Source organism: Cannabis sativa, chromosome 6 (assembly GCF_029168945.1).
Source record: "Cannabis sativa cultivar Pink pepper isolate KNU-18-1 chromosome 6, ASM2916894v1, whole genome shotgun sequence".
NCBI lineage: Eukaryota > Viridiplantae > Streptophyta > Magnoliopsida > Rosales > Cannabaceae > Cannabis > Cannabis sativa.
In genome coordinates this window covers 14625259-14638551 of record NC_083606.1, presented here as the reverse complement: position 1 = coordinate 14638551, position 13293 = coordinate 14625259, and the positions used below count along the sequence as shown (strand labels likewise).

The 13293-nt window shown below is 32.3% G+C and overlaps 1 protein-coding gene and 1 long non-coding RNA gene across 3 annotated transcripts; one reads left to right on the top strand and one right to left on the bottom strand.

Moving 5' to 3' along the window:
* Positions 1 to 884: 884 nt before the first annotated feature.
* On the top strand, positions 885 to 5645 carry LOC133038794 (uncharacterized). The gene is made up of 2 exons (XR_009688305.1): positions 885 to 2664; positions 5131 to 5645. It is a non-coding gene; the product is annotated as an uncharacterized LOC133038794 (long non-coding RNA).
* Positions 5646 to 9844: 4199 nt separating this feature from the next.
* LOC115694798 (ubiquinone biosynthesis protein COQ4 homolog, mitochondrial) lies at positions 9845 to 12824 on the bottom strand. 2 transcript variants are annotated; one of them, XM_030621890.2, is made up of 3 exons: positions 12336 to 12824; positions 11463 to 11652; positions 9845 to 10555 (listed from the first exon to the last, which is right to left on the bottom strand). In XM_030621890.2, the coding sequence occupies exons 2-3, from the start codon at positions 11643 to 11645 to the stop codon at positions 10064 to 10066; spliced, it is 675 nt and encodes a 224-aa protein (XP_030477750.1). In that variant the 5' UTR covers positions 11646 to 11652; positions 12336 to 12824; the 3' UTR covers positions 9845 to 10063. The 2 variants fall into 2 exon arrangements, with proteins under 2 accessions (XP_030477750.1, XP_030477751.1); XM_030621891.2 differs by having other exon boundaries at positions 12340 to 12773.
* Positions 12825 to 13293: the final 469 nt, after the last annotated feature.

The window sequence follows — 13293 nt, the reverse complement described above, 5'->3', positions numbered from 1 at the left end:
TTAAGCCCCTTCATATATAATAATGAAATTATAATTGTAATTATTCATCAAATTAATATATGTTATGTAAATTTAATGGCATTAGTGAAGACACATTAGAAGTTTCCTGTTTTAAATATATATATATAAATACATAGGCATCAATATATATATATATATGGAGGCCTCTATATTAATCATATCAAATAGTAGTTAGAAAAATATTAAATAGTTTGGAGTGGGATTAGTAATAAGAATTATATATACAGCTTTAATTGTTTATACAAGGTACACATATATAAGCCAACTATCTTATTCTCTCTTTATATATAAATATATATATAGATATTACTTTAGGTTTTTAATCAATTACTAATGCAAGCATGATATAATTGAAAAGGTGGGAGATTATAATAATAATCCTAAAAGGAGAGAGGGGTACAATCAAAAGGAGTTGTTTGGGGTTTTTGGTGGAGAATATTTCAGGTGCATGCGCAAGAGGTCAGGGAGAGAGAGACAGAGAGAGAGAGAGAGAGAGAGAGAGAGAGAGAGAGAGAGAGAGAGAGAGAGATTGATTTGTATTTGAGTACAAACTAAGCATGGCAAACCCTAAAGTTAGTGTTGCTCCCTCTTGACATCATTCCACTCACCATCTTCACCTTCCCATCCCGAGGCCAGTACTATACATTCTCACACTCTCATCCTCTAGCCCTCTACAAGATCACTCTTCTCTCCCTCTGTATAAACACACACACACACATATATATATATAGCTATATAGTTTCGCATATTATTCTTCATGATCATCACAAAGATATATACATATTTGTCACTATTGTTTTTGTTGATCCCATGTTTGTGTCTAGTTAATATATAGTTCATCTTTTGTAAGACAATGACTCTTAAACGGTTTGCATATATACATATATATCTGCCACTTTTTACTACCTTTCTCTCTTATATATCTTTTTTTTTCACACCTTCATCTTTCTCAATCTCTATTCTCTCATGTACTTTATTAATTTCTTTTTCTGTTTATTATATATATATATATGTGTGTGTGCGTGTTAATTAGTAGGTCCCTTGTGATTTGATTGATCATATATCTGAGTGCTTAATTACATGCATAACCATTGCAAACAGTAACAGTAATTGTTGTCCACTTATAATTACCACTGTTTGATATACTTTTATATATAGTTAGCTATATAGCTAATTCACTCATTATATATGGACCCCTCCGCCAGTCAATGGAACAAATTGCTGAGGGGGCATATGCTTAAATTTATCAAGTTATTAGGTTTTGGATTTTTGGTTTTTCGTTATTTATATATATATATATATATATCTTACATATATTATGATTATATATATAGTTAGGTTTAAGATTTTTGGTTTTTTGTTATCTGTATAAATATCTATACATATAACAAATTTATGATCCTCTTCAATGAGCTTGCTAGCTACTATTTTTTTTTATTTGTACGTATATATATTATAAATATGAATGATTATTATTGTAATTTTTATTTTGGTAATAAGATAATATATAAAATGGAGAGAATGATATGATTTGATTAGCTAAGATAATTTGACCCACCATTATATATTAGCTAGCGATTCCAACCACCAAATAAAGAAGGGAAATTAATAAAAAGCCACCACAGAGCAGCAGAAGAGAGGACACAGCCTTTTGATATTCACCTTCTCTACTCCTACTCCCACCAAGCTAGACACACCTTTTTCCTACATTGAAATTGAATTGCCTAAAAAATCTAACTGATTATTCTCTTTTGGTCCATGTTTGGGTCCATATTTGCTCCCTTCTTTAATTATTCAAGTAGTTTCTTTTTCCTTTTTTGTTAGGTAAGTGGCACCAACCTATAGCTACCTGTATTATAGCTCATCAAAACCCAAAATCTTCTCTTTAAAACCCCTATCATCATCACCATGCCCATCCTCACCTCCCTTTAAAACAACCACCATTTGCATTTGATCCATCTCATCATCTTCATGACCATCTATCTCTACCTCTTTTATATATATATTTGCTTTCTTTATATGTAGTAGTACAAATATATGTGTGTGTTTGGGGAATTAATTAAGGGGAAGCAAATATAAAGAAAGCGATGTTGGTGAGGTTCAATCCGAAGACGGATTTACAACGCATAGTCCTAATAATAATCTCGTAAAATACGATCTCAGATTGAGCCGCGCCAATATCACTTTCGTAGTTTTCATTATTATTATTAATGATCATGAGTTTTCATTTCTCATGTATTATCATACATATATCTATATATAAATATATTAATGCTTCCCCTTTAAACTAATTGCACACCGCATATGTACTTTCACTTTGACTTGATTTAATTTAATGATCTTCTGATATCTATTCCATTAATCTCTCTCCCTATATGTATATATATATATAAATAGTACATGTAATATGCTCCGTACTCATTATATGCTAAATATTTGCATGGTAATATATATATATATATATATATATATATTTAACCCTTCTTTTATTGTGTTCATGTCAAGTACTGTATCATTAATTAAGATATGTTTCTGAATATATGTGGCTGTCTTGCTGGTTCATCAAGGATTAATTATTCGTTTCAACATGTCTACAACTGCAAACTAATTAGATCAACAGTCACTCTGATCAGCAGATCGCTCGTAAGTGTACTCATCTCTCTATCTTTCTGAGTTTCAGTTTTCTTATATAATGATTCCTAGAAAATCTCTGTATCCTGCTAACTGATCGAACATGGATACAATAATTTAATTTCATGATCATATTGTAATTAATCTATATATATTTATGTAGACATACATTTTTTTCTAATACATATAAGTAGATATATATATATATATACATTTTCATTTACTAATTAATTCACTGTGTGTTATAACAAACATACATTAATTACGACATATATATAAACGAAACAAGAGATTTGTAGGCTTGATCGATCACATATGCATAAATAAATAAATTTAATATGTTTGGGGGTGTATGAATTAATAGTTTAGTTAATTTGCAGCATTAGTAGAGTAGTAGTACTGTTTAAGATTTCCCTTTCCCCAATCTTTTTTTTTTCTAAGATATTAATGGCTATATATTTATGGCTAGCTAGTACTAAATATATATTATATACCTAAGTCTAACATTATTTTGACATTTTGATCACCTTAATTTACGGAGCTGTGTCCTCACTTATATCTCAACTTTATGCAATTAAGAAGAATTGTGGGGATTTCATTTCATTTCTTAATAATCATATCATACCCCAACACCTTTTTTTCAAAAAAAAAAAAAAAAAGAACAAAAACAAAAAAAGTTAACACTTTTCTGTTTGCTATTGTAATTAAGTTTTAACTTTTTTTAATCTAAAAATGTGTATATTTAAAGCACGGCCGTATATATATATGTATACATACATAATTTGTCCCATATAAAAGTAATTTGTTTTTGTCACATATTAATCTTGATTAATTTCTGTTAAAAAGTAATTATTATATCATAATGTAATGAATATTAATCAAATATAAATATAATTAATTTATAATGCTAAATATAAATATAATTTTTGATATAATGTACGAAAAAAAAGATTTTTTTGATTAGCAAAACTAAGTACAAAAATTTAAATTTTCTTTTATTATCAGTATTAAAATCTTATTTTTAATAATTAATACTTTTAAAATTGATAATTAATTATAATTAACATGGATAATATGCGCAGCATTTATGTGTTATTAATATTGTATAGATTAAAAATAATGAAGCAGTACTGTTTTATTGATGTTAGTACGTACTCTTCGAAATATTGAAATAATATGTATTTGTATTTGTCTAAATTAATATATTGAGTTTTTTTTTTTCTTTTTTGGAAATGCAGTTTGAGCTATTTAAAGGAAATAAATTATCTTCATATATAATTAATATAATAATTTTTCTATGAAGTGGAAAATATTCATTGACACATGTATATAAATATCTATATTTGTATACGTATATTCACATTCTTATATATAAAAATTCGTTTGATGAAGTTAAAGAAAAGAATGGTCCCATATATATTTTCCGTACTACTGATTCCTCCATATATATTGGACTTTCCATGCACACCCAACTCAAAAGCAACACTGAATTATGATGTTCTAAAAGCTATATATTTATACATTTTGAATGTGAGGAAAATTGATGATAATCTATAATTAGTGTAAAAGTTAATAAGGGCTTTTTAAACAAGTTCTAAGTGCTGACTAATTACAATTAAGGTATCTTTTTAAGGATTTGATTGCATTAATTGTTCTATTGTTTTATTTAAAAATAAAACATTATAGAACCAAAATCATTTTCATTTATGAAGAAAAGATGAAAAAACATTTTGATTCCATATAACATTAGACAAAAAAAAAGTTTTTGTAATTGATAAAATATCAATTTACTTGTAAAAACCATCCAACCTCATATTTTGGTGGGAAAACCCTCCAAAGTACTGTTTTGTTTACATTTTTAAGGTGTCGTCTATTCAGCCTCATTAAGTCCTAATTTTGCCCACGTGGCAATGACAGGTCACTAAAAAATTATCTTACGTGGTCATATTTTACAAAATAAAAATTAAAATAAAAACAAAAAATTTAAGAGTAATTTGCGGCAAAACTCCCCCAACAATCAATTTACTTGCAAAAAACCATCCAACCTTAAAGTTTTTTGAATGATTTTTTGCAAGTAAATTGATAGTTGGGGGAGTTTTGCTGCAAATTACTCTTAAATTTTTATTTTTATTTTGTAAAATATGGCCACATAGGATAATTTTTTAGTGACTTGTCATTGCCACGTGGGCAAAATTAGGACTTAACGAGGCTGGACAGACGACACCTTAAAAATATAAACGTAACAGTACTTTGGAGAGTTTTCTCACCAAAATATGAGGTTGGATGGTTTTTTACAAGTAAATTGATAGTTGGGGGGGTTTTGCCGCAAATTACTCTAAAAGTAAAAATGTATTATAGAATTATTCCTCTTCTTTACCCATATTATAAATCTTAAGGCATCCACCATTTATCTCACTCTCTCTCTCGCTTATTTACGGTTTATCAATAGTTGAAGATGTGTTTTTTTCTCTCTGCTAGGATGAACGACGTCCGTCTGGTCATGTGATTTAATTGCTCTAATCGAGAAGATATAGGATATTTTTGCTGGTTCGTGGTTCTCAAAGACTAGGAATAGGGTTGGGATGTGGCTCTCGAATTAGGAATGGTGGGGCTATTTCTGACCGTGTGAGCTAACAATTTGGTTTGGTAGGAGGTGGTGCGACGTAGGTCAAATTTAGTTGATAGGGACTAATTGGATGGCGGCGTGAGAAGATCTGGGATTGGTGCGGTGGTTCATCTCTTTTGATGGTGGTGATTCGCTTTGCTAGTGGTATTAGAAAGGATGACATGTGGTGGTTTGGGGGCGGTTTCTCACCTATTGTGCCTTATTATTTTATTTTGTTTAATTATTTTAGTTTGTTTTTATATTTTGAAAATTAGACTCAATTAATGTTATGGGTTTAGGTGGTCTATCCTTTGTTTGGTTCATGTCATCACTGTTTCTAGTGGCTATGATAAAGATTGTTTTTTAAAAAATATATTATTGGAACTTATTTTATCAGGATTTTAATTTATAAATCATGTATGTTTATTATAAACTTTATAATCTAACATCCTAAATATGAATAATCCTAAAATGATAAATAAACATGTAAAAGTATAACATTAATTACAACGGAAATAACATGACTCCTTTCGTTCAGCACTTTAACCCTTGTTTTGTTGCAGAGTAATAACAAGTACGGAGCTTGGATCTCCTTCCTTAACCTGAAAAGGAACAGTTCTTCATAATCTTCCACAAAGGTTTGAGTATCACCTTGAATAGTGTGGGTTCATACTCAACTCACTTTTGGAACACATTTTGAAAGAGAAATAGGCAGTGTTTTCGAATAAGAGAAAGAAGAAGATGAGAGCTTTTTTGACATAGAATTAGGGTTATCTAACATTAGGAAGCTCTCTCTCATCACTTTATGTATATAGCCTTCACTTAGGGTTAAGTTAGATGAGATGGGCCAAAATAAAGACAATTGGGCTTAAAATCAACCCTAGGGTCGAATTCCACATAAGGAAACCCATGGATTTTATTTTTGCCACTCTATTTCAATTTAATGAAATAATTTATCTTTTCCTATTTTACCACTTATCTCTTCTAATTATTTAAATAATAATTTTAATTTAATAATTATAAATAATTATCAAATAAAAATAAAATTTAAATATATTTATTAATTAGACTCACAAAAATAATGTAACATCCTCGCTTCAAGCTTTTACTAGGCCCTCCCCACAAATTTATGGCTCTTATACACGACTACATCACTCTGGCTGCTTCATGGACTGACGGTTGGCCCTACAGACCAACACGAGACTTTCCAGCGAGCTTTATTCTCACTCGCCTGCTTCTTGGGAAAACTTCCTAGAAGGTCATCCATATTAAAATTACCCTTGGTCAAACACGCTTAACTGTGGAGTTCTTTCGTGATGGGCTACTAAAAAAGAAGATGCATCTTGTTGATATAGGTAGTACCAATCAATTCATTTAAGCCCTCTTCAACTGTGTAGTCCCATACCTACACAGTCTTAGAATCATCACACTTGACCTTCCCCAAGCGATGTGGGATTACACAACTAACCCGGCGGTATTTCCCCTTACGGATCACGGGACTACTGACTGTCATAGTCACCCCCTTATGGGGTCCGACATCCTCGACGACCACACTACCATTTTGTAACATCCCCACTTCATGCTTCCATTGGGCCTTCCTCCATAGATTTATGGTTTTTATACACGAGTGGGTCACTCTGGTTGCTTCCTCAACTAACGACTGGCCCTACAGACCAATACGAGTATTTCTAGCGTGCTTTGTTCTCACTCGCCCGCTTCTTGGGAAAACTTCCCAGGAGGTCACCCATCTTGAAATTACCCCAGGTCAAGCACGTTTAACTGTGGAGTTCTTTCGTGATGGGCTACTAGAAATGTTGTACCCTTTAATCCACAAGTACTGGTAGAGAACCAAGAAATTACCTGCCCCCGTACATCTGTAATGGTTACAATAGTATTGTTGAAACTTGCTTGAACATGAATAACTCCCTTTGGTATTCTACGTGCATTTTTACGTGAACCCGCATGCCTATTCTTTTACGTGAACCACTTCTGGGTATAGCTTTTCATATTTTCTGGTAACCCATCACAAAAGAACTCCATAGTTAAGTGTGCTTGACCTAGAGTAATTTTAAGATGGGTGACCTCCTAGGAAGTTTTCTTAGGAAGCGGGCAAGTGAGAACAAAACATGTTGGAAAGACTCGTGTAGGTCTGTAAGGCTAGTCGTCAGTCCAGGACACAGCCAGAGTGATGTACTCGTGTATAAGAGCCATAAATCTGTGGGAGAAGGCCTAATGGAAGCTTAAAGCAGGGATGTTACAAATAACTAATTAACAAATTAACCCCTATTTCTCTTTTCTTCTCAAAATTGCTCAAACTTGGTGAAAATTCTCAAATAAGACATAGTTTAGTTTCAAATTCTAATTGACTTATTAAATAAATTAATTGAGTCTACAAGATGTTATTATCCCAAAAAATGTGGGGAATATGGGCCTATGTAACCATGCTCCTAATAAGTAGATCCAAAATTTACTAAGTAAATTTCCTAGCTTATTAATTCCTCCTGACACCACTATAGATTTGGAATTGCACTCTTGATTACATAGAACGCTCTATACACCAAATATAGATACGCTATGAATTATCTATTGTTTCAATCCAAACAATCAATGATCCTCTATAGACGTTTTACATTGAGTAGGGAAAAATTACCTTTTTACCCTTTAATGTATTTTATCATTAAAACACTTAGCTAATTGTAAATGATATTTTAACAAACTAATGTAATTAGTGAAATGAGCGTTCTATCATTTATCATGTTTAGCGAAGCTCAAAGGAAACCATCATTTCACTTCTAAATAATTGTAGAAGCTATAAATTTCATATCTATAATTAACCTCCCACTCAATTGCACTACCGAATTCCTAAGATGTAAGTATGGGCTAGTCCTACAGGTAAGCAGGTAATGAACAAGTCAAAGAACCCATATAATATAGTTAAGCTAGAACCTAACCATTTCAAGATTGAGATCATTTGACCTAAGATCAACTAAGTGACATCGACTTAGAAAAGACTTAACAATATATTTATGATATATTTCCTACTTTCAATATTGGTCAAGTTTGATGTATAGACAATACATCCAATACAAGTTTACTTTCTTAATACCCTGAAAAGCACATTTCACTTATCCAAATATAAGTAAACTACATCGTAAATTATCACCAGTACTACAATGATAAATCCTGGAACTAAACAGTTTGAAGCATATAATCATGATTATTTTTCACTATGTTGACAATACTATAATCACGAATAACAATATGTTCAGAATTTAATAGAATTTATATATTGAACATATAATCATGAAAGTAATCGTGTAAACCATGAACATAAAATGATTTCTAATCTTTTATTAAATAGTAAATGAGATTATATTGAAACAAGTTTTATTTGGGGCATAAAATCTCAACATATGTATACATATATTGCTAAGGATAAAAATTATTCTATCTTTTTCTTTTCATTTCAAAAACAAATATTCTAAACTAAAATTACTTTATAACAAAAGTATCTATTATTATTAGTGTTTTTGGTAAGGTGACAGGTGTAATTCCAAGTATTCTTAGTCAACTTATGGGCCCATTTACTAAGCCCAAGCGAATCGATGGATTGACCCAGAAACAAAGCCAAACAAGAAGTTCATAACCAACCTCAACTGTTCCATGAGTAAGCCAGATGTATAGATCCAAAAAGATGATTCTTATTCAAAATTAATAAGTAATCAAAGAAATGAAGACGGATGCCTGTGTGAGCGCCGACCGTCTGGGATCAATCTTACATGGAACATCCCCAAAAAGAATCTAAAGAATCAAGGGGTTGTCCCTTGTGTCAGACCTTGGAAAAGTGCACACCAAAAAGGAAACCACCTTTTTGCCAATGTCATCTACTTTGACATCCACTCCTCACGACCGATAGCTCATGCTTGGTTGTTTATTATTCTTTTTTTATTTGTGTTGTTTTACGGTTGTTTTTCATAATTTATTTTTTTAAGTTGTGTGATTCTTTTATGTTTTTCTAAGTGACAGTATAATATATATATATATATATATATATATATCTGCTTATTGTTTTTATAAGTGGTTATATTTACTCTTTGTTTTACATTTGTTTTTGTGTTGTCTTAGTAGTTTTTTGGTTCTGATTTTTTAAGATTGGGCTTACAAATATAACTGCTATTGCATTGATTATTGAGGATGTGCAGAACATGTTGTAGTTTTTTTTAATCATGTTTTCCTTTCTTTTTTTTTTTATTTTTGATTTATTTTAGTGTTGTTTTACAGTTGTATTGCCATGATTATTTATTTGACGTCGATTTCACTTTGTTTTTTTCTCAATCTCACCGGAATTAATGGTTATTTTCTGATTGTTATGGTGTTCCTGTGGTGGTTCTGTCCATGAATATGGAAGATAATCGCCTCATTTTTTATTTTTTTGGTATTTACAGTATAAAAGAAAAAAAAATTGACAGTATAAAAATAATTTTTGCCCTATGGCAGTATTTTTGTAAAGATTGGACCAAAAATCAGTAATTTTGTAAATCTCCCTTTAATAATGTTAGATGTTTAGGAAACAAAAATACTAATCACTTCTCAAAATAATTAAGCTTAAATATTTTAAGAGTCACTTCGGGCGTGCAATCCTACTAGTATCTTACAAAAGGACAATTTAAGTGTAATTATTTATCGAAGTCCAAATTTTATTTCCAAGCAGGGGACTTTGATATAATACTAATCCTAGTCCAATGAGTCCAAATGAACATTAAACCATGGGGCAACCTAGCCAATTAGACATCATATCTTTGTTGGTCAGGCTTGTTTAGGAACAGGGACTATGCCCCATTTTCTCCTCACCTCCTCCAAATCCTCATGAAAGTGCTGCTCATAATACACACACATAAGATCGGTTGCCTGAGCACCAGCCCGAATGGCCCAAGGAAAGTAGTGCTGGAAGAACAGGTTCCTTTGCTTCTCATTGAATCTAGCTGTACCCCCAATGACTGACATTAGACACATTGGAAGGCACATTTGCTCAAACTCAATCACCTTGAGGGCTGACTCACCAATCAAATTGGTTGGAAGATCAAAAAGGGTGTGCCAGAAGTCATGCACCTCTCGAGCTCGCATGGCAACATATGCAAGCTCATCTGTCTCCATGAACCGCACTGGTGGTCTATCATCAGGGGAGAAGTTCCTTGATCCCATGAATTTTGCATAGGCTGCACCAAATGTGTTTTCTGGGAGATCCCAAGCGTGCCCCACTTTTGAAGATATGACTCGCGGTTGGTCGAGAAGTATTGCCTGTAAAAAAACGACAAGCATTATCTAAATCTGCAGTAAAACAGATAAGAAGAGAAAATTAGAAAAAACTTGAGAAAACAAAATCCTATAAGCAAGATATTTCAGTGTATCCACTTTACTATTGCAAAAATTTCTCAGCAATGAAGGGATCTTATATTGAAAACCAAAGGATAAAACTCTCATTGTCAAAATAAGATCAAATTATGGACAAATTTGGAAAAAGATTAGTTTTTACTGTGAAAACAAATTATTGCCAACTCTATGACACCACTCTGACAAGTTTTCTCAGCATTGCCCTTAATTTTAACTTAGAAGAATGGGATTATTTCAGAAATACCCAAAAACAACAAAAAATTTACGTTTTTTCAGAATACTATTTTTTTTCTTACAGGTTTCTAAGTTGTTCTAAAAAATAAATTTTCACATTGTGAAAATATAATATAATGTTGCGGCAACATGCAAACAATATTTTTTTTCCTCCCTCTGAAACAATATTTTTTTTCCTCCCTCTGAAAAAAACACTAGTCCGCAAAAATGTAAAAAAAAAAAATCCGTAAATACATAAAAAAAAAAAAAAAAAGTGTGAGTCTAGGTATTTTGTGTAACAAGAATTAAAATATTAAGACTGTCAGTCTTTAGAGCATGACAAATATAACATGTTTGTTAATACATAATTACATATCAAAATCCTTTGAAAGTTCAGACCTCCGACTTTTTTGTATTGCATTAACACAAACCAAATGAAATAGTAGCCAGAGTAAACCCCAACGACAACACAAATTATGGATTATACAAGAAACTAAAGTGAACGATTGCAGAAATATCAGGTAAATATATTTTAAAAAGTTATAATGAATTCATCATGATTGACATAGACAAATGAAAATAGATGTGGGTAAAGGGTTACCCTGCCTTCTGGGATTCGCTTCATTCTTTCGAGAACTCTTTCAAAAGCAGGTTTCCCTGTTGTCTCGCCGAGAGCCGCAATAAGGTCTGCTCTTCGTGGGTCTAGCAATGCTCCAACTGCAGAACCAACTGCCACAGCTGCCTGCTGCCACCCATTGAGCCGAATTCGAGCACCTCTTATCATGGAACACCTATACATTGATATAATGACACACATCAAAATCAAAATCAAAACTAATACAAATTATCAAAGATTATAAATAAATATCCAAATTGAATTAGACAATCAAGCATTTTAACAAGTAATTAAGTGAATCATAATAATTTGTGAAGTAAACAACTAGCCAATTAGATCTTAGGATATAGATTCTTTGATTAGATAATTGACACTGGGAGCATAGTTGTGATTGAATTCAGTTAAGTATGAAATAAAATACAAAATGAACAAATAGAGTACGTTTGAAAAGTTTTCTTTAATTTTTTCAGAAAACAAACACATTAGTTTTATGCAATTCAACATAACTACATTAATTTTTATTTTGCCGAAAGGCAATTGAATTTTCAATCAAAATATTCAATAGATAGAAATTCACAATGTTTCAGTAAAACCACTCCAATTCAGTATCATTTTCAAGACTTTTAAAGAATGAAAATTGATAGAATCAAACAAGTCAACTTATGAAGATTAATAGAATCCCAAACTTATAAAACCAGTTTATAACACACACACATATTATACAATATCACAGAGACAAACCCGATTTCACAACAGTAGATAAAACCCAATAAAATTTACAATCGCATATATCAATTGCCTAACTCGCAATTGACTTTCACTAATCAAACAATTTAAAACGGTGTTACGAAAATATACCCACACGCTCAGGATGACAATATTGGCTCCGGATGGGTGTGTAGGGTGAGAACCTCGTGGTTCAGGGATTTAAGAGCCCTCGAGGCGCGCGGTGGTCTCGGACTATGAGACGGCGAACGGAGATGGAGGTGTGAGAGAGAACAAAACGGATCAAGAGATCGGGTTAGAAGGAGAACCTCGAGCTAGACGTTTCGGAATGCAGGGGAGCCCGGTCCGTGGTCCGCCTCGTCCGTCAATGGCAGAAATAGCTCCACCGGAGCTAGCGGCGGTCGCGCGCGGGGTTATCACGGTGGTGGTGAGGTTTTGCCGATTGGCGACCGGAAGTAACCGATCATAGATTGGGCAGAGGCTGCTAAGAAAGAGAGAAGAAAGGGGTTCCCATTCCTTTCCTGTTCTATTTATTTACTCATTTCTGTTGTGTCGCAAGTAATTAATGCCGCCAAAAATAAACTTGTAATAAATGAGTTTTATATAGTTTTTTTTTTTTTTGAAAAATGTATTTATAAATAAAATTAAAATTAGACCTCATGGTCATTATAAAATATATTAAAAGGTATAGTAGATATCTCTACCATACCCATAACATTGTTGGCAAACGCTCATTTGGCCACATTATGGTCCGCGTAGTTACAGTTTCTAGCAATACAAGAAAAATTACAATTAGTCATAAAAGTAGAGAGGAGCTTGCAATGACGCACATAGTTCTCAATTCCCCAAATAGAGTCATCCCCTTTTAAGTTCTTGATAACAATCTTTGAATCACTCTCCACCAAAACAAAAGGATGATGCAATGAGACCGCCGTCTCCATGGCTAAAAGACAGGCCGCAGCTTCTCCAGTGAGTGGGTCAGAGAAGTTTAGTCTTTTTGCCACTACCCACAAAACTGATTCACTATGGTCTCTCGCAATTGCTAGGGCTGCACACAAGTCAGATTTTTGGGTTTTCGAGTGTTCGGGTT